This window comes from Cynoglossus semilaevis, chromosome 6 (genome assembly GCF_000523025.1).
Source record: "Cynoglossus semilaevis isolate Cse_v1.0 chromosome 6, Cse_v1.0, whole genome shotgun sequence".
Classification (NCBI taxonomy): domain Eukaryota; kingdom Metazoa; phylum Chordata; class Actinopteri; order Pleuronectiformes; family Cynoglossidae; genus Cynoglossus; species Cynoglossus semilaevis.
The window spans coordinates 12,738,798-12,760,146 of record NC_024312.1 but is presented as its reverse complement, the minus strand read 5'-3'; the positions used below and the strand labels follow the sequence as shown (position 1 = coordinate 12,760,146).

At 38.0% G+C, this 21,349-nt stretch overlaps 2 protein-coding genes and 1 long non-coding RNA gene across 3 annotated transcripts; 2 read left to right on the top strand and 1 right to left on the bottom strand.

Annotated features, from left to right (window-relative positions):
* Positions 1-2,552: 2,552 nt before the first annotated feature.
* Positions 2,553-11,453, top strand: pias1b (protein inhibitor of activated STAT, 1b). Its single transcript, XM_008312115.3, has 14 exons — positions 2,553-2,682; positions 3,960-4,392; positions 4,854-4,938; positions 5,135-5,182; positions 6,050-6,140; positions 6,235-6,369; positions 6,471-6,576; positions 6,905-6,978; positions 7,087-7,247; positions 7,753-7,886; positions 7,971-8,148; positions 8,225-8,364; positions 8,902-8,939; positions 9,446-11,453. Exons 1-14 carry the CDS (start codon positions 2,659-2,661, stop codon positions 9,785-9,787), a joined length of 1,989 nt encoding a protein of 662 aa, XP_008310337.1. The 5' UTR covers positions 2,553-2,658; the 3' UTR covers positions 9,788-11,453.
* Positions 11,454-12,312: 859 nt separating this feature from the next.
* morf4l1 (mortality factor 4 like 1) lies at positions 12,313-17,047 on the top strand. The gene is made up of 12 exons (XM_008312114.3): positions 12,313-12,467; positions 13,667-13,713; positions 13,804-13,871; positions 13,962-14,048; positions 14,154-14,231; positions 14,403-14,428; positions 14,624-14,715; positions 14,793-14,894; positions 14,976-15,064; positions 15,153-15,325; positions 16,371-16,455; positions 16,600-17,047. Exons 1-12 carry the CDS (start codon positions 12,428-12,430, stop codon positions 16,682-16,684), a joined length of 972 nt encoding a protein of 323 aa, XP_008310336.1. The 5' UTR covers positions 12,313-12,427; the 3' UTR covers positions 16,685-17,047.
* Positions 17,048-17,365: 318 nt separating this feature from the next.
* On the bottom strand, positions 17,366-18,910 carry LOC112487107 (uncharacterized). The gene is made up of 2 exons (XR_003049882.1): positions 17,478-18,910; positions 17,366-17,428 (listed from the first exon to the last, which is right to left on the bottom strand). It is a non-coding gene; the product is annotated as an uncharacterized LOC112487107 (long non-coding RNA).
* Positions 18,911-21,349: the final 2,439 nt, after the last annotated feature.

The window sequence follows — 21,349 nt, the reverse complement described above, 5'->3', positions numbered from 1 at the left end:
AGCAGCTTCACATCGTCAGAGGTGAGACTCATGAAGGTGGAGCAGGGACACAGCACATGTCCTAAATATCATTGAATTGCTCGGTGTCACTTTAGCTCATGTGTCCCAGTCATTATTTACACCCAGTCAAGGTAAATCGAGTCATAAGACGAACATTTTTGTCAATGATTTCAGGGAATCGTGTGTGTGTTGTAGTGTAGTGTGCATTTTGGATGTAGCCATCAAGAAACAAACGTACGGTTGCAGAAGTAGACTGGAAGTACTCCACAGGATTTGGAAGTTGGTTCTAAGTTGTCCAGGTCATTTTTCCAAAGCAGTTTAAAGGTAGGGAACTGAAGTGACGTAGTTTCTAGAAGACATTTCACCTCTCATTCAGAGGCTTTTTTCAAATCAAACAATTTTTCCAGCAGTCAGTTAGAACTGAAGACGCTTTTTGGATTAAAGGTGAAGCCTCTTCTCATTTTTCTAAACTGCTTTGGACTTGTTTGTTGACACATAGCCATTGTCTGTATCCCAGTTGTCCGTCACGGTGTATACAATTTCCATGCTTTATCTTTAATTTTACTCCAAATGGGATCAAACTTAAATACATTTGGTATGATGTTGTGCAGAAGAAGGCCTGAAAGTAGGACCATAAATAAATAAATGGAATGATTCTGTTTAATGCTATGACATTACAATGAATAAAACCGTCCAATCCCATCTGTGTAAAAAAGGCAGCATTTAAAACATATAGTAACAGAAGTAGCCTACTCTTTGCACTCTTTTACTTTTACACCGCTAACAATCTCATCCCCTTCTTCTCAGAAGCTCACGACGCCTTGCACCATTTCTCCTGTAAGATGTTGACTCCTCGCCACTGCAGCGCCTCCTGCACCTTCAAATCTCCTCTGCTGCCGCCCTGAACCGGATCACTTCACACGTCCGGCGCTCAGCACAACAAACCTCCAGAAGAACTGTATTTATTTGTATTATTATAAATTGTGTAACTATTCTCCACATTTGCATACAATGACATTTTCCTGAAAGAAAAAAAAGATACAATATTGATATTTATTATTTGTGGCAAAGTGCAATGACGATGTATCTTGTAATAGTTATTCTAGGTTGTTATATCAGTTTTTCGTTTCGATAACAGCAGCTTGTACATAGCCAACCCATTGCTCTTATACTTGTATTATCATGGATTAGCCTACAACTACCTTAAATGTGTTCCTCTCACGGGAAAATGTCTTGGTTGGATTTTCTGTGCACTTTGAATAAGTGACACTTGTTCATTTACAGAGGTTGTGCATCGATTTAGGCCTACAAATTCTTTTCTTTGTAGCTGTCAGATCAGGCATATTCCTTCCTGGAGACTTTAAACACACCACAGAGGTTAACAGGCTAAACTAATACTCCAATCCTGTACGTAAACATGCAATGGATTAAAATTAGCTTATTTGTTCCTGTAATTGTTTCACCACTAATAAAAAAAATTAATAATTTTATCAAATGGAATGTTGTTGGGTTTTTTGTACATAATTATATGGAAGTTTTACTGCTGACAAACAATAAACAGTTCTAAATGCACCCAAATACTGTATTTAACCATAATGTAAATATTTACAATAATATATAATTTAATGTAACAGTGTTATATTTATTAGATGCCTATGTCCCGATCTAGACATCTTGGTGATGCCTCAATATGTAAACAGCATTTACACTCAGTCAAAGCCTAATCTAAAATGTCTAACAAAGATTTTTTTTTCTCTGAAATAAAGCAGTATAAGCAGGTAAAATACAAAGCTAGATGATTTCTAGATTTACAGTTAGCTACTGCACTACGCTCTAAGGTGCTAAATAAAGGCCGAAGAAGTAGAGATGTTCCTTGGTCAATATAGAGTATTCTTCAACAGAACTTCACTTTTTAATCGTTTCGGTGTTTTGCCACCATTTATTTTAGTTTTTATTGCTAACTGCTATTCTAAATCTTCTTGATAAATTACTTTAATAACATGGCTTCCTAGAAAAAAAAACCTCAAGCATATTTTAGAAACATTTGCTGCTAGTGTTTTAACAACACTATTATAATTACATTTATATTTTTAAGCAACAGGCAAGAGGGTGGTGTCCTACTATTTCTCTTGTAACTTTGGGTAATTATTGATAAGGTAATGATTAAATGAGTAAAGAATATATTCCTAAAGTAATTATGGGAGGAGAAAAAAACTGAAACTGATTAAATTATAAAGTTGCTGGTGAAACACATGTTGAGATATAAGGCAGGGATTATAGATGATGTTTTGTTAGATCACTTTTTTTTATCAGATCACTGTACAAAATGAATATTGTTATTCACTTAAATATTTTCATTCTTCATCCATATTGAATACGTTTTTAAAAGCTTAACTAATTACTTGTGTAGTCGACCAGTAAATACCTTATCAAGACCACATTTGATGTTCTAATGTACCAAAAAGCAGAGACACCTAATATTTCCTCTGAAATGTTTACTTTTATTATAGTGATTGTGTGTGCATTCCTTTTAATGCCTTGTTTTGTTGTCTATATGCTGCAACAGCGACCCCCTGTGCCTGTTACGAGGAAATGACGGACAAGTTTGAATCTGTCCCCTGAGGCTTGCTTTTGCGCGTGCGCAGCCAGTGCAACAAGATGGCGGAGAGTGCGGAACTGAAGGTAAAGCTAGCTTCAACTATAGCTTCACGAATAGATGTTTCACGCAGCCGCAATTTATTTTCACAGCATATTTAGGTGTCATATACCAACAGACACCTAAATATTATTGATGTCGATGCAAATATAAATAAAAAGACAAAGCAGACCACAGTAGACAGGATATTAGCCGAGCGGCTAGCTCGTTAGCTTTAGCTTTGTTATTGTTGCCGATGTTCCTGCTGGGCGGCTCAGCTGCAGAAAATGCCATATATTGCTTTCAACAAACGAGCCACAAGCATAACTGTGTCTGGGTTTTCAACTTAACAATAATTTAGTCTTATACGGCCGACAGAATAGTTGCTTTACTGGACAAATCGCAGTGTTCGATATAAAATGGGCTCTGTCTATTCCCTGGAAGACAATCTCCATGTAGCTTCATTCAGTGCTAGTGTCATCTGTGATCAGATAAAAGCTTGAACCGTTTTTATGTTGTTACTGTCATTACTATGGCGTCTTTCTTTTTATTGCCCTGGGTTGAATACATAGTCTTAACAAATTCATGTATGTGTTTATGTGAGATGACAGCATTATTCTTTAGGGGGTGTTAGCAGAGCTGTAATGTCTCTTACTTCAGTATGTTGGTGGTATCAATATCCAGCAGACAAAAAATATGTATGTAATATACGCACTATAGTCGTCGTTTGGCTGCATCTCTTTCAGAGATAATCTGACACAACATCACAACAGTCACAGGTTGTTAATAAAAATGAAAAGTGCCATGCAGAAATTGCATAACAATAGAGTAAAAGTTCGTATATAAGTTTTTGTTCATTCATGGCATCAAATGTGTTTGTTTTTATCATGGCGTACATATAAATACTATTATTCACCAGAAGATTCTTTGGGTTACCGTAGTCAACAAAGGCTTAAAGTAGTGTCTAATGTAAGTGTAGTACATAATGTTGGTTGTTATTTTTTTTTTGAAGTGAAATTCCATTTGACTTTGTTTTTTAATACTTCAGAACAAAATACATTGTTATCACTGTGAAAAGAAATAGCTTTGACATCTATGAGTGGCTGGACAAAGAAGTTGTCCATAGTTGTAGTTAGAGACACATTAGCTTCTACTGCACTGAAAGTAGAAAGAAAAGGCATTGCTCATGTGGAAATCTTATCATTTATATTAAAAATGTGAACTTGTTTCATATTAACAATCTATATTTATTACCTTTGATTCATGTTTTTAACCAAGAGGTTAATCAAACTTTTGTTATTTTTTATTTTTACGTTTCAAACAGCAAATGGTAATGAGTCTTCGAGTTTCGGAGCTCCAGGTGTTGTTGGGATATGCAGGGCGAAATAAGCATGGACGCAAACATGAACTTTTGACCAAAGCTCTTCATCTACTCAAGGCTGGCTGCAGTCCTGCAGTGCAGATGAAAATAAAAGAGCTGTACAGACGGCGTTTCCCAACTAAAATGGTTTCACCAGTGGACTTGGCTTTGCCTGGGGTTCATGCTGCCTCTAGCCTGCCTGCAGGCCTCGCCCAGCTGGGTTTTGATGCCCATGGTTCTCCATCGCCTCTCCTACCTGTCTCTTTGCTTGGGCCTAAACATGAGCTGGGCCTGCCTCATCTCCCCTCAGCCCTGCATCCAGTACACCCTGATGTCAAACTCCAGAGACTGCCATTCTATGACGTGCTTGACGAGCTCATCAAGCCAACCAGCCTAGGTAAATGTTTAGCTTCTATGTACTCTGCTTTCAGTGCAGCATGTTTTTTCTTTAACAGCCACACATGCACTCCTGTGGACATTGGCGTTGCAGAAGTCAACTGAGCGTGCTCCTGTAGTTGAATAAGGGGTTTGTGTATAATTCCATGTAAGATGAGTTAATTATTACTGTCTTCTTCTGACTCATATTATATTAGGACAATCACAGCAGAAGTTGTGTCATTTTATATGGATTTATTCCCAAACATTGTTTGTGCTTGCAGTGAAACACCTGCAAATTGCTCCTCACCCTCTACAGACATATCTTCGTTGAATTCTTATCTAATTTTTTCAGGTTGAACATTTGTCCACATATATCTGGTTTATGACTTTAAAACCATAAACGTTTACATGATGACTCGCAAAAAAGTTCTCCATAACAATGCACCGACTTAAAGTTATCTTCCTTTTCTGACTTTACAGCCTCAGACAACAGTCAGCGGTTCCAGGAGTCATGTTATGCCTTTGCGTTAACGCCACAGCAAGTTCAGCAGATAAGCAGCTCCATGTAAGTGTGAACGTTTCACACTATATTTAGCTTCAGGTGATATAAGATAAGATAAAGTGAAAAATACATAAATCGTATTACAAGGTCGAACAGTGAAGGCAGCAGAATGTGTAAATTTGACTTTTTATTGCTTTGGAACTTTGGAAGTGTTTGTGATCTGTCTAAAAAAAAATATATATATATATTTTATTTTTAGGGACATCTCCGGGACCAAGTGTGATTTTGCAGTTCAAGTACAGTTAAGGTATGTCTAATTAAAATACACATCCGTTTCTGATTATTGGGATTGTGCAGGGTTTGTTCACTAAAGAAAATCCTGCTTTTGTTCTGTAATGTAGGGTTTTTCTTAAAGTGACCTCTGTAGGTTCTGATGTCAAGCCCTGGGGTTACAGCAGGAAGAAAACAATACATTAATAGTGTTACAGTGGTTGAAGCTGTTAGCTCTGGGTCTCCTTCAACTGGAAAAGCAAGTTAAAGATTGCTTGAGCGCTTGTAAAACAATGATGGACAGAAACTTTGAGTCACTGAAGAAACACTGACCGTCGGTCAGTTCATGTCACTAATAAATAATCAATGTAATTTCAGCTCTACATGTTAGAAATGGTCTCTTCTACTTCTTCGTGCCCCATTCTTGCACAATCAATATAGTACTAATTGTTAAAAAATATGTTTTGCCACAAATACCAAGTGTTGCTTTTTATAAGCTGGCAGTTGGAATCACAATCACAGATAAGATTCAAGCAGACGAGAGAGAAGATTGTGTGTCCACCTCTTATCTTCACACTGCAGCTGATTGCTGCCAAAGCTAAAAGAAATTTTAATCAGGGAATTAGTACATATTAAAAAGATCCATAAAAAGACTGACCACAGGTGTGGTATTGTTATTGTGTTCTTTTTAAATTCTTCTCATTCACTGTGATTTTTTTTGTGTGTTAATGTTTTGAGGGTAGCTAGCTCCGAGTATAATTTTTAAAGGTGTTTAACATTTGCTGTCAGACCAAGCTAACATGTCAACCTTTTTTTAATTTTCCAACAGAAGTTAATTTATGTGACACTTTATTTAACAATGTAAACAAAATCAATAATGTGAATAATTTTCTGTCATTGTCAGATTTTGTTTATCAGAGACCAGCTGTCCGCAGGAGGATCATTTCCCCCCTAATCTGTGTGTAAAAGTGAATGGAAAACCCTGTAATCTTCCAGTGAGTTCAGCCTTGCCTTGTTTATCTTGTTATTTTCACTCAGCATCTTTATAACGTACGGACAATTACTAATCTTCAATGTTTTTGTCTTCAGGGATACCTTCCTCCTACCAAAAATGGAGTTGAACCAAAAAGGCCCAGTCGTCCCATTAACATTACTTCTCTGGTTCGACTTTCAACCACAGTTCCTAACACAATTGTAGTGTCATGGACTTCAGAAATCGGCCGGGTAAGACAGTGCTTCGGAACACGGACTGTCAGCTCAAAATCCTTTATTGTGAACATTGGTCATTTTTCTGACTCATTGTTTTTATTTTTTTGTATTTCCAGAGCTTTTCCATGGCAGTTTATCTGGTAAAACAGCAGTCTTCTGCAGTTTTATTGCAAAGACTACGAGCCAAAGGAATTAGGAACCCTGACCATTCGAGAGCTCTAAGTAAGTCATTGCTTGATTTGTCAGAATTGAAACAAAATTTTAAATCAATCGATCAAATTCTCAACCAGTAGAAAAGAAATATATGTGTCATGTATGTGACCTCAGTAATCATTTGACACCAAAATGCTTTTTGGCAGTTGTCATAAAATAATATGACAATGTGCTAAAATACACCAACACTATAAGATAAGATTTTGAGTTTTAGTTTTTAATTTTCTACACATTTTTTCCATAGAGATAATTTTTTATTTTGAGTTTTAGTTTTTAATTTTCTAGACATTTTTTCCATAGAGATAATTTTTTGATGTCTCCTTGCTGTTTTTTATAGTAAAGGAGAAGCTGACAGCTGATCCAGAGAGTGAGATCGCCACCACCAGTCTACGAGTGTCTCTCCTTTGTCCTGTATGGACTATTTTCCTTGATTTATTTATTTTTTAGGATAATTGTATTTATATTTGTTTTTATATGTACTGACATCTATTTGGCTTCATTTTATTTGCTTTTTTAAAGCTGGGGAAAATGAGGCTGACGATCCCCTGCAGATCGATAACGTGTTCACACCTCCAGTGCTTTGATGCTACACTTTATATCCAAATGAATGAGAAGAAACCGACCTGGGTCTGTCCAGTCTGTGACAAGAAGGCGCCATATGAACACCTCATTATTGATGGGTGAGCAAAAGATTATTTGGAATAAAATTATTTTGCAATATTGCAATAGACCAAATATTTTATTCAAGTCATACACATAATTCTTTATCAAATAATAGGAAATAATAACCTTAACAACAGTAAACAAATATTTCTGATATAAGGAAATACTTAATGGTTAGACTATCACTCTTTCACAAATGCTTCCTGAAGCTGTATTAGAAGAGGAAATGTTCTGTGATGGACCCATTAAGGAAATGTGTATTTTCATTATTAAAATATTGTCATACCAACACATCCCAACACAGGAAGAAAAAACTGTTAGTGTAGTAGAATTTTCTTTTCCTGCTGTTTAAAAACTTTGTTAATCATTTATTAAGATAAAACAACTGGCTACTGTATTAAGTATTTCAACTTGAAAACACCAATGTTACAACTACAGCTCTACCAACAACATGTTTGTAACTGAGCTGGGAAAGTTGGATGTTTACTTGTAAGCTGATCATGTGCTTTGCTATTTTCATAGATTGTTTATGGAGATCTTAAATAGCTGCTCAGACTGTGATGAAATCCAGTTCAAAGAAGATGGAAGCTGGGCCCCAATGAGGTCAAAGAAAGAGGTGCAGGAGGTATCAGCATCATACAATGGTATAGCCAGGGGTATGTAGCACACATTTCACACATGTTGATGTCGCTCCCTGTTCTTAATTCTGGGCAGAGTGTAACTCAGACATTTATCTCCAGATTTGTCTCAAACTGACGCTCATGAGCAAAAACGAGGCTCATCCAATGACGGCAGCAAGAAAATTGATGTGATTGACCTGACACTGGACAGCTCCTCAGAGGATGAACCGGAGGATGAGCCACCACCCAAAAGGGCCTGTCCTCCGCTATCACCTGTCTCTCCACCTGCAAACAAGGGGTGAGTCTGTACGCTTCATGAAGGAAGACATTTTGCTCTTGACTCCCTTCTTGACACCTTCTTTATTTATTTACAGAGTACTGAACCTACACAGTCAGTCTTCTCCTGTGACAAGAGCTCCCAGCATGCCCCCTGTGGAGACAAGCTACATTCCTCCTCCTCCACCGCTTATCCAGGACTACCGCCACTATTACCACACAACTAGTGACCTGCCAGGTAGGTTTTACTTAATATAATTGCATATTCTAGTTTAAGTGCTTGGTAGTCTTTCCATAGAAGAATAAAACTAAAACTTGAAGATTGGAATGGCTTTGGGTACTTCATGAATTTAGAAATGGATGTCGTCAACATATGATGAATGTTTTAAGAACACAGCAATGAATGAAGTCATATTAATACATTTGTTTGAGATTCCTTTTTAGCAGGTTGTCTGTTAACAGTACATGTACAGATCGGGTAGAAAAAGAGCATCTACCAGAAGAAGACCTTTTAGCACCTCAAATTATTGATGCAAAATATATGTGAAAAGGTGTCCTAATGAATGAAAGTATTGGGTTGTAAGGCAGTGAGTTAAAATAGTATTTAGTCTTAGTCTTAATGGCATTCCTTTCGAATGTGCACCAATACTACTTTTTAAAAATCTTTCTCTTGTTTTTGTCACAGAGGCAAAGCATGGAATGTTATAGAACTCTTAAGTTAAAAAATGTCAAATATATGAAATTGTATCACTGAAATTTTTGCATCTTCTTTCAGATCTCAATTTCTTCTCCTTTCTACAAGGCGATGCCCAGGTATGTATAATATTTCTGCACAGGCTACATATGAGAAGATCACCTTTGTTGTTAGGAATCCTCTGTTTCTTCTTTTATTCTATAAAATCGGAATCCTCTGTTTCTTCTTTTATTCTAAAAAAAATGTGTAAATTGATAGAAAATACTGATGAACTAATATTTTTTGAAAATTCTAGCTTAACAACTGATGAACTAATATTTTTTGAAAATATATATTATTTGAAATATTTGAAAAAAGCATTTTTAACGATTTTTTGTACAGGACTAATTCTCATCCTCAAACAGTGTGATAATAATAATAATAATAATTCTGGTTAATAAATCCTTTATTAACGGCTAAAGTTAACATCCCAGAGTTGAGAGCCATATAACAGTTTAAATTGAAAACATTTGCAGCTTATCTGCCTCACAGGTTCTGTTGTGTTTCTCCTACTAACATAAACACCAATGCAACTTGACAGTTTTGAATTTTTGTTTTTAAACATGAATTTTACTCTGTTTTCTAGCATTACAACATGGTGATGGCTGCCGCAGCAACTGCCTCAGCGTCTGAGGACCATGAGCTCCTCCTCAACCGTTTCCTGCCCTACAGCTCTTCACAGATGTTGCGGGAGCAGCCGGGCACCCCCGGCAGCAGCACACTGGCAGCTGCCAATGGAGGCAGCAACAGCGGTAGCACAAGCAGTTTGGTTTCTTCCAGCAGTCTCCGTGACCGGGAAAAAGAGCGAGAGCGGGACAGAGATAGGGACAGCCACGTCATCTCAGGTCTGTCGAGGTCATCGATGGAGGCCGCAGCGGCGGCGGCAGCCATTTATGGCTCCATATCTGACGTTATCTCTCTGGACTAGAGCCACACAAAACTGAAAGACACGGCGGACCTAAAGGAGAGGAGTTCATTGTAAATACAGAAGAGGAAGACAAAAGAATACAGTCCTATGTACAGAGAGGAAAATCTATTTTCAATTTTACTTATCATATGTATATAAACTTAGGACGCTTCTTGTCCAGTGAGTTACTTCAGTTGATATTTTTGTGTGAATACTGAAGACTTTTTCACACCTCTTCATGTGGTCCTTTGATTATATTGTATCTTTTGTACCTGGTTTTTACAGTTTTGTTTCAATATTCCATGTCAATGGCATTATTTCAGTATGTTACATGCACAGAACCCAGTAAGGTAACACTTTATGGGTTGTCATATTGGAATAAAAAGAAGAAAGGGCATTTTAAAATAGAAGAGGCAATTCACAGCGAAACAAGAGCTTTTCTGTCAAAAAAGAAAAATTGACAGCAGAAAGATCTGTTCATTTATGCCATCACTGTAGATTTTTTTATGTTAGACATTCATGCTGTGGTCATAATATTTTTAAGAAATTATTTATAATATAAGTTATGTTGGATGTATGCTGTTATAAAGAAGCATTCCTTATGCCTCAAAACTGTTGCCACTAGAATAGCGAGAGCAGATGCTACATCCTTCTGTTGTCATATGTCTTTAATCTTTTCCTCATGTCTGGAACTCAGGTCAGACATGTGAGTTTTATTAATAGAGTCGAGACTCTACCTAACAAACACACACATATTTTGGGAGCATGTTGGCATTGTACGACCGGGCTTATTACCGTGTGAAAGAATGAATGACGAATCGAGTAAGCAGCCTTCTCTGGTCATGTGACACAATTGGAACATTTATCACATCTGAGAATTGCAGTATTGTGTATTTGTTTTAAAGTACGACTGTTTATCATTTATTTCTATAACACACAGGAAACTACAGTGCAGTGGCTCGTGAACATTTAACACATTTGTGATTTACTTTTAATTTTTTTTTTTTTTTAGACGAGGCCTTTTTCTAGGTCTGTTTGAAGTATTTATTTAACTGAAAGGCTTAATAAGTGTTGATTGCAAGTGGGTGAATGACATTTCTTTTTTTTTCTTTTATGATTGAAGCACTTGCATTCTCATCATTAGGACGTGTGGTGGTGTGAAGCATTCACAGCAAACACGTGAGTAGTTTTTAACTTTGCATGTCAGCAAGTTACCCTGAGAGCTCACCTCTTGTGTCCACAGGATGCTTAGGCCCAATTATTGTTGTTAAATGTATTTGCAGCAGCCTTTAAGATTAACTGTGATCGCTTAGTCTTTGGGTATAGCACAACAGTTGTTTTGGCCTGGAAGTTTTAAAATTATTAAGTTGATCATATACACATCTCCACCCTTTATTTTTCTGTACCTGTGCTTACAGTTAGACTTATTTATTATCATATATTTCCAGCATTTGTTTGATTTGTGGCTAATGCATTGCTGTCATTGTATGTGATATTTCTTTTGTAATTATATAATTAATGCTATTTAAAAAAATGTCATTGTTGCTTGACATACAATGTAACATTTTTTGTTTGTTTTATTATCAGATGATGTCAATAACTCATTAGAGGCTTTGGTCATTTTGAAACGCTACAAGGTCTACTGTGCTGTTTGATATTTGTACGAATTAAACCCATTTAGAAAGTGCATCACTGAAGTCGTTATGCTCAGGCACTGATTGACAATGACCTGTTACATTGTTTCTGGTCCTGAGTAAAGTCCTACAAAACCATACCTAAGACATAAAACGTGAAATAATCAGGTATTGGTTTTTTTATTAGTCACGCATGCGCATAAATGGCTTAATATTTACCATGACAGATAAATTAACTAAAAGTTATATGGACCCATGTTTTTTGACCATTTGCACTTAAAGCATCTTGCAAAGGCTTAATCTTAGTCAGTTTTGACTGGAAGGTGGTCTGAAATCGCTGAGCCAAAGTCTGCCCAAGGTTGTCAAAATATAGTTTACTTGTTTAATTCACTGTCTGTTGTAGTTTGATAACTTACTACATTGTTTTGACATCTCCTTAAATAATCCATCACTCCACCACACAGGAGTCGACATAAAACAGACCCAAAAAGCATCTCGTACGGCATAAAAACAAATAACTATAAGGCGTAAGTCTTTATGCAGTTTTATGTAATTTTTTCATGCTCATCTCTTTTAAATGTAAAATTGTAAAATCTAGTCACTTCCTGGGAAATTTTGATATACCATATTATTTCCCTGAATGGATTAAAAAATGTTCTCATTTTAAATATACAACTAATCAATGGTGATCCAACGTAGTGGCCTATATATAGAAGCTCAGTCAAAGGCAATAAAACCCACAATTGTGGTAAGTCAACATTTGTATAAATATCACTATAATTTGGATTAAAACGATAAAAAACATTGCACCTCTATCAATACAATATTTATGTTTTATTTTCACCCAAGATTTCGCAACAAGGTCAAATCTGATGTCATACGGTTGTTTAATCTCGATGTGGCCAACTAACCGGTCGCAGGTTTATTACGTCACCGCGCTGGCGATGACGTTTTCAGAGAGCGGCACCGTTTCAGACTGGAATGGAAGCTGGCGATTTTCCCCATATTTTGATAGTTTAATCCGTGAATGGCGCCTAAACAGGACCCGAAGCCTAAATTTCAAGAAGGTAACGACTCACCTGTGTTCTCTCCTGTCAGATCCGCGCTGTCTATCACAGTTGCAGGCCACGGAAATGTCCACAAGCTAACCATCGTAACAGGCAGTCGCCGCCATTGAGCAGCTAGCGGTTTCAGCGTTCATTGTTGTCACCAAAACAGCAAACGCGTCCTATGTTTGTTTAATTGCCACCCTAGTGCATCGGTAGACGGTTCCCTTTACTAAAGTTTGAAAGTGGCAGTGGTTTCGTCTGTGCTTTAGAATTTGGCGGCGGTTGCAGCTTCATTCATTTGCATCCTTTGTGTTTTGTGAGGGAAGGCTATATATTCTGATAATTCCCAGGATTATACGATGTAGGTAAGTTTCTTTGCTTTTAGGACTTCACAATAATGTACTGGAGATCTACGACCGAGTCGACAAAGCTAAAAAATAAAAAAAGCAACGCTAATGCAAATACGAATTTGTTCCCTTTCCATTGTTTCCATGGACAGGTCTTAAATGAAGCTACTATTCGTTACCCCCACAGAATCTTCATAAAGTGACATATTTTCCACATTTTTCTTGAAATGTTTTTTCTTTATAAATTTCTTTTTTAAACACTCTGCTCATAATCTCTAGTCTTTACCTTATTGCATTACTACAAATGCAGTAGTAGTATCAAATACTGTGTATTTTGTTAGTGTGTTTCCTCCCTTATAGTACAGACGATGAAGCCCCAGATTTTATTGGTTCACGAAAACCTATCATGCTCAATTTGGTAACAACACCGTTGTGAGAGTGCATTACTGCCACAGTTTATAGTTGCTTTGACAAATAATTAAAAAAGACAACCGACTGTCATATAACAGCTTATTAAATGTGAGTAACCTGCAGTGTTTTAGCTCTGCTGTAGTAATAATCCCATGTGGACAATACCCAAATACTCTTCTGCTGTAGTAATAATCCCATGTGGACAAACCCAAATACTTTAAGAATCTTGTCTCAGAAGCACTGAAGCAAGAAAATCATTAGACTAGACTAGAAGTCGACGTTTAATCATTAGACTAGACTAGAAGTCGACGCTTTAGTTTTAAAATGTTTTTTTTTGTGTGTGTTTTTAAGTTCCCATCCCCTGCTCTTTATTCTGTTCTCTTATTCTTTGTTTTGATACTTTTGACCTGTTCATATCATGATTTATATAATGTCCTTTTTACTCCCATCACTGTCCAGGTGAAAGAGTGCTGTGTTTTCATGGGCCATTGCTTTACGAAGCAAAGGTAAGAGAACAGTTTTCTGTTTGTCAAAAACCTGAGTTTTTGATATATATTTTTTTAAACTATTAATACTGTCTTTCTCTTTCACTGCAGTGTGTAAAAATAAACATCAAGGATAAACAAATAAAATACTTTATTCATTACAGTGGGTGGAATAAGAAGTAAGTAGTTTGGTCAGATGATCCAAACTGTCAATATTTGTACTCTAGAGATTTCTGGAGGTCTTGACTTTTGGCTGTTTTCTTCTGCAGCTGGGACGAATGGGTTCCTGAAAGCAGAGTCCTAAAGTATGTGGACAGCAACCTGCAAAAACAAAAAGAGCTTCAGAGGGCAAATCAGTAAGTGAACTGACCGGCATTGAACTGAACAAAGAGTTCGATATAAATAAGTTTGTTTCTGCAAAATAAAATAAAAATCCAAATTAAGTTTTTGTTTGATTTCAGAGACCATTATGTAGAAGGAAGAATGAGGGGAGCTGCACCGAATAAGAAGATTCCTCCGCCGCCGCAGAAAAATGATGTGTAAGCTTCCTTTTCTAATTGATGTGTGTTGTAATTTCCTCTGCTGTAATTTTGTCTATATTACCCAAGATGAGGCAGTGGTGCAAATCTCATTTATTATCTTCAATATTTAAAATGTTGTTATCTTTATATTTAAAAAAATTACAACTGTAAATCTCTTTTTGCTTTCAGGAAAAACAAGAAGAACAAACAGAAGAGTAAGTATTTATCAAGGTGCTGTAATTTTATAGAAGCTAGTTTTACAAATACAACAAACAAATATCCTCTAAATATTTATCCTCTAAATATGACACTCACATAAAAAATAATCATTCTGTAATCTAAAAATGTCATAATTGTTTATAGGAATAATAATATGTATTGACATTCTATCACCTGCCACGTGTCTGCAGCTCCTGGACCAGGAGAAGGAACAAGTTCAGGGGGAGACCTGACACATCCTCCACGGAAGAAGAGAGCACGTGTCGACCCAACAGTCGAAAGTGTGAGTACGAGTGTTGGTCTAAAACGTGACGTGAGGGTAAAATGATCTGAGGTCTGATCTGTTCTGACTCTTCCCAGGAGGAGACCTTCATCAATCGAGTGGAGGTGAAAGTAAAAATCCCAGAAGAGCTGAAACCTTGGCTCGTAGACGACTGGGACCTGATCACGCGTCAAAAACAGGTCAGTCCTCATCAACGATTACAGTAAAAGTTTGATCATTTCTGTGGTAAATCACTCACGTTGTGTGTTCGATTTCTGCAGCTTTTCCACCTGCCTGCCAAAAAGAATGTTGACGCAGTTCTTGAAGATTATGCAAACTACAAGAAATCAAGAGGAAACTCCGACAGCAAGTAAACACTTATGTTGTTATACAAACAGACTGTTTTGTATGATTTGTGTGCCATACAGATCCAATACATTTTATTTTGTATCAACCAGAGAGTTTGCAGTAAACGAAGTTGTGGCTGGTATCCGCGAGTACTTCAACGTGATGCTGGGGACACAGCTGCTTTACAAATTTGAGCGGCCGCAGTACGCAGACATCCTGGCCAACCACCCAGATACGTCCATGTCACAGATCTACGGAGCTCCTCATCTACTCAGACTCTTTGGTACAAAAACTGCACATCACACTTTTCTGTTGAGGATTATAACAGTCACGTGTTGATGATTTCATTCTCATTTAAATGAGTTCCATACATTAAAGCTGACCTACTGTGCCATAGTCAGGGACGTGGGCCATATATTTGCAAGTGCCCACTCCTTAAGCCAGTGACTTCCAACCACTGTGTCGATTGTGCATGCGCCTAACAGAATTTGTTGCTTCATCTCACTGCTCAACCGTTGCCATGACTACGCAAAAAGGTTGGCAGAGAAGGCAGCGGTTCATTATTATTTAAGAAATAAAAGGCAGAGAAACCAACCGCTCAGAGATGAAATACACCAAGGAAGTATTTATCTTTTACACATAAAAACGTGTGCTGTGTAACCGTGGTCAGGAGCACGTTGACAAATGAAACTTGGATGGAGTGTCTTGTTGGATTCTGGGCTTGTATAAAAATCCCCTCCACACTTATCTCTGACAGAACCTCAATCCAGCTAATTAGAGAACATGGTGATTATCACTCAGTGAATGTCTCATCCTTGGTGGAGGTTCACAGCCCTGCAGTGCTGGCTGCAGGCTTCAGTTCATAAATCCTACTGAAGTTTTGGTTAGATATGCGGATGAGTCGAAACCACATCCGTGTCATACTGTTCCGACTCACACTGTGGTTACAATAGTGTTCTGCAGTGTCACTGGAAGGGCGGTTCTAATATCTGTCTCCTTTTGTCTCTTAATCTTAATTACACAAATTTAAACGTTGACATGTTTTAGCTGACTCTGCCTCATTCCCTTGGGTTGTTTTTTTTTTTTTTTTTTAGTTTAAGTTTGGAGTCATGGCAGTGTTTTTGAACCCTTTAACCTCTGTTAAAAATCGATTCCATTCTATACCACGAGAGGGAGACAAAGAACGAACTATTTTCAGCAACAGATCATTCTGCCATCACCATAAGTAAATGGTGTTTTGTTTGTTTGTTTTCTTCTTCTTGGTTTTCACTCTTCTGTTGAACCAGATTAAATGTGACATAATCCCCGTTTTTGCTTCAATTTAAAAGTGAGAATCGGAGCCATGTTGGCTTACACTCCGCTGGATGAGAAAAGCCTGGCCCTCCTGCTCAGTTATCTACAAGACTTCCTCAAGTAAGTGTTCACATTCTGTCAGTAGCCACACCTGAAGTATAGGCATATACTTATAAGTAAGTAATATAAGTAAAATCTGCAACTTAATTATCTGCACCTAAAGTATCCACACCTGACGTGAGAGTAATGTTTCTCCTCCTGCAGGTATCTTGTCAAGAACTCTGCGTCGTTATTTAATGCGAGCGACTACGAAGTTGCCCCGCCTGAATATCACCGCAAGGCAGTTTAAGGTTTTGTATAAAAGGACGCTGAGACATTGGGAGACAAAATTCTCGCCTGTGGAGAGGATGAGTTGAAAACCAGATGGAACGTGGATTGTGTGAGATCTGTCATTTTATTAAGAAAGGATCAGAGTAAGATGTCGCACTAATCCCTGGACAAATTTAATTTCCTTTCATGTGGAAAGCTGCTGAGTATACTCCTTCTCTGCTGGTATGTTTTTCAGTACCGCATTTTAGTTTCTATGACACATTTGGGTTGTTTGTTTTTTTTCTCGTTATTTTCCAAGGTTTCTTTCGTTTGTGTCCTGGCAGATGGTGATGACACTGTCTCGTTGGCTCTCATCATTTTCTAATAAAAGCCCTTTACTCTGGAGGTCGTCTGTCTTTAAAGAATAGGATCATTTTCTAATATGGCCATGGTTCTTCAAGTCTGTTTGCTAACTGTGATCCATGTGATGAAGTGAATAACATGAGCAGCCATGAAGCCAGAGTCCAGTTCATTCAGTCTGATGGATTATTTTTTTCCTGAATTTTTCCATAACAATCCCTATGATTTTTTTTTTAATTCAGAAGCAACTTTGTGTAAGATGTGGTTTCTTAGCTTGCCTCACACCATTTGTGTAAGATGTGGTTTCTTAGCTTGTCTCACACCAATGTTTTGTTTCTTCTTTTGTTTTTTTGTTTTTTGCAGTGCCCTAGTTAAAACTTGAAACTAAAATCAGTGAACGTGATTTAGGTTTTGGTGTTTCACCCTCCGCACGTGACCTTTAACACGGACTGGTGAACTGTATGTGATTCAACCCCGCCCCCACACCTTGACTTCTCTGATTCCAGGTCTTCTGTTAGAAATAAAAAAAATAAGTCGTAGAACAGTGATTGTCAACTGGTGGCCCGCGGACCAAATCCAGCTCGCCAAACTGTCCAGTCTGGCCCTCGACTGGATTCCAAAATAAATGTCAAATAATAATGTTACACAAAAAATGACTTTTATTTCATTTGTCCTGAAAAGATCTGGCCCTCCCATATACAGTTAGTGACCCCTGCTGTAAAAGATGAATAAATGAAACAAGTGAAGAACGTCTTTGGACCTCAGCTCGGCGGTGTCCTCCCAGCTGTTATCCTGGGTTTCACTTGATCAGTGTTTCCTAAGTTGGACGTTTGAGTTGTGCCGTACTGCGAACCGTCGGGCTGTTTCACGTCAGCTAATTGTGGTTTATTGACTACAGCCAAGATCCAATCCTTTGAAAATGTGAACAATAATTTATGTCTTACTAAGTATAGAACGGACATGTGGTATTCATTCAAATACTCTCTGTTCTGTGCTGTAGTTCTGCCTCAGAGCTTTTATTACTCCACTTACAATCATTTCAAGCAAATTGGTGAATGCGATCAGTCTCGGGGGGTTCGGAGACACCTGAGAGCATTTTCTTCTGCTGTTGGCTGAAATGGTTTCCCTGCTCTGACGGTCTGGACCCGGCTCCAGTGCTGGAATAACATCGTGCTGATGGAAAGCATGTGCTGCGGTGTTTTGTTTGAGGAAAGAAACATAATAGGCTATTAAAAGTCGGCCAGAGCACCTTCCCTCTCTCACCTCCGCGCGCAGAAATGTGTTCATGCAGAATTGCCTCCAGCTGGTGTGTTCTCCACTGTTGTGGCTCACTTGACATGAAAAAGAGAAGCTAAATATTAGTCTCAGACTGATTTGTGGTCTCATCGGTGTCAGCTGCTCACAGTTGTTATGGCAGGAACCAACCAGACCGCTTCAAGAAGAATTTCTTTAATCCGCTGTCCCTCAGCCTTCATCAGGACCAGATGTGTTTTCACTGAGGTGTGCTCTCAGATCACCGCGCCCTGGTAGCGTTTAACAGCCCATCAGAAAGACTGACACACACGGGACCTCTGCAGATCCTTTCAGGGAGGAACCTCCGAGACCTTCGCATGGCTCCGTTTACAGCTTTGATTAACACTTTAGTCCCAGCGTCTGAGGTCAGGTCATGCAGAGGCCCTCCTCTGGTGCGACTGCTTTGATTCGACACCAGTGACGGAGGGCAGCCATGCTGTTGTAACTCATCTCTCTCATAATGGATGATAGAGAAGAACATGTGTTTGATACGGCCCCCGACCATTGAGACTAATATAAGTCTGAGTGATGGTTTCAGCAGGTTTTACTTTTTTATGTTTTCATTTGCCAAAGACTCGTTTCACACAGATCTGCAGGCACAGACTACAGAAGCCCCCCCCCCCCTCACTTTATTGCTCTGAGAATAATCACAGGTTTTGGTGGGATCATTAGATCATCACTTTTTGGTTCTGTATTTAAGAGTGATTCTTCAATTAGTTTTCCGTGTTTATGCTGCTTTTCAGGTTTATTGTACTAGACTTTGGAATGTTGGTTTTGGATATTATGCCAATTATTCACGAACTCCACGAGGAAAGGTTGCAACAGGTAAAAGTTAGCAACATCTGGTGGTTAAATCGTATGTTTCCTGCTAAGTGGATAGATGAAGATAGAAACGGTGACATTTTATTAGAAAGCCAGGTGAGGCAGAAAACTACATGAGAGTGGTGCAGGGTGTGTATGAAGAGAACAGTAGAGTGCTGCATGGTTGGACTGACTGAAAATGTAAGGATGAGCTAAATGTAATTATGACTTGTGTAGCAATGTATTTATTACAACATTCTTTTCCTGTTGTTTTTATTTACATCTCTACAATCCTGGGTGGAGCAGTTTGACTTGGTAAAATTCCTTTTCCTTTCCTTTTTTACCCACAATAATGCATTAAAAAATACACAAAATAAGTCACAGAAAACAAACCACAAGACATTATTTAGAGGTTTTGAATGTGCAAAAATAGCTAGTAACAGATTTAATTTTGCGATTCTTTAGATTAAAATGACAATGACGCTATGGACCAAAGTGGAGATGGTGTATTATGTGTTCTAGATACAATGTTTATCCTAAAGGCGAGGTGGCATATAAAACGTTTTCTATTCAATGCATTTCTATTATTTTTCCGTCGTTCTGAGATAGAGCCAGGAGGTGGCAGGATTGCACCGACAATGAAGCCCAGCAGGATGATTTAAATACAGCATAAGATTTAAATGTTTGTTTGCTGTCCTAGGTTTGTCCCTGATGTAGAGTGTGGGGAAGGTGAAAGTCAACGCCGAGAAGACGAGGCCAATGTTAAGACTGCCATTCAATCCTCCTCTGTGTTGTCTTCAGCCCGAACCACAGACAAACTCCTGACTGCCGAGGCTAAGGCTGCGTATTAGAAAACAAATATAATCAGTGTGAGTGACTGATGAAAGCCATCCGTACTGTGTTTGACTCCTCCAGAGCTCATCCATCTGCTTCAGCCTCTCTGAGGTGAAAAACCGTCAGTGTTTAATCTGGTTGTGAATGCTTCCCCAGACTAGGAGTTAGTGGTAGAATAATTACACAGCGGGCACACAGCCTCAGAAGCACACGGCTGCCAAGAGCCTTGTGTGACTGTATGTCATTAGTATTGGAAAAGAGCGTTTGCCACAAAGGGCTGCGGTCACTCGGAGCCATTAAAACATGAAAGAACATAGCCCGCTCTTCTGGAGGAGGAATTTGCAAGACATAAACAGCCTGTAAAATGGAAAACTACATCTGTGTTCATTTGTTTTCCTGAAAAGTGGCCAGTTTTGGTAATTCTTGCTGAGATTCTTTCCAATAACACTGAGCAGTCCAAATAAAGGGGAAGGCCCATTTGAGCCATCTGTTTTCAGTATGGTGGAGCAGCGGTTTTTGTGCAAAGATTTAAGAAATTGAATAGGCCTCGGAGCATGTTAGAGCCTTTGCTCTGTTTACACCCTGGGTTTGCAGGACGCGTGATGAGACTTCCTGTCAGTAAAAACATGACCCACGCCAGAGCGAGTTAATTTAATCAAGTGCTAGACTTGAGCAGACTATAAATGCTCATTTATGTGTCTCTTTCCACCGCACTGTAGGGCAACTGACTCAGTCGGCTGCACACATCCTGTAGGAGCTGCAGGAAACAGTCAGAAGTCGCAGCGGTGCTGAGGTCAGGCCTGGTTTGGTGTCTAATCTACTGTCAGAGACTTTTGCTGAGATGAAGAGCACAGTTGGACTGAAAGTTATAAAAGAGCGGCTGTACTCGTGACTAGTTTATTTTTTTCTTTATTCTTCTCACATATGGAAAATATAATATATATACATATATATGTATGTATATATATTGGTGTACATATATATACATATATATGTATGTATATTGTTGTATATATTGTGTATATTGTGTGCAGTTGTGTGCTGTGTCACAATGACAAGTAGTTCAATTTCCTTTCCTTCCTATATATATAAAACATATATATATATATATATAAATTATATTTTCTTTTTAAGTTTAGTTAAATATATCCCATCCAATTTGGACTATGTTTAGTGGCCAGCTGTGATATCGCTCTAAATTACACACAGCTTTTCCTCATTGTTCAAGTTCAAGTCATCTGTGTTTATCCATTTGACTGGTTCAGTTAAGGACTCCACATGGCTTCAGTGTGAAAACACTATTCAAATAAAATTAAATAATAATAATGAATTCATAAAAAAAAACTCTTAATATGTAACTGAGTCTAAAAGAAAACAAATACAATCTGTTCCCCTAACACTTCTTTGATTAAAGCAT

What these genes read in the sequence shown, in the direction of transcription:
- pias1b (XM_008312115.3), top strand. Translation starts at nt 2,659, where the DNA reads ATGGCGGAGAGTGCGGAACTGAAG. An exon ending in CATCAAGCCAACCAGCCTAG is followed by an intron (nt 4,393 to 4,853) that starts GTAAATGTTTAG and finishes CTGACTTTACAG; the next exon opens with CCTCAGACAACAGTCAGCGG. An exon ending in TGACCATTCGAGAGCTCTAA is followed by an intron (nt 6,577 to 6,904) that starts GTAAGTCATTGC and finishes TGTTTTTTATAG; the next exon opens with TAAAGGAGAAGCTGACAGCT.
- morf4l1 (XM_008312114.3), top strand. Translation starts at nt 12,428, where the DNA reads ATGGCGCCTAAACAGGACCCGAAGCCTAAATTTCAAGAAG. An exon ending in TGATCACGCGTCAAAAACAG is followed by an intron (nt 14,895 to 14,975) that starts GTCAGTCCTCAT and finishes CGATTTCTGCAG; the next exon opens with CTTTTCCACCTGCCTGCCAA. An exon ending in TCATCTACTCAGACTCTTTG is followed by an intron (nt 15,326 to 16,370) that starts GTACAAAAACTG and finishes TCAATTTAAAAG; the next exon opens with TGAGAATCGGAGCCATGTTG.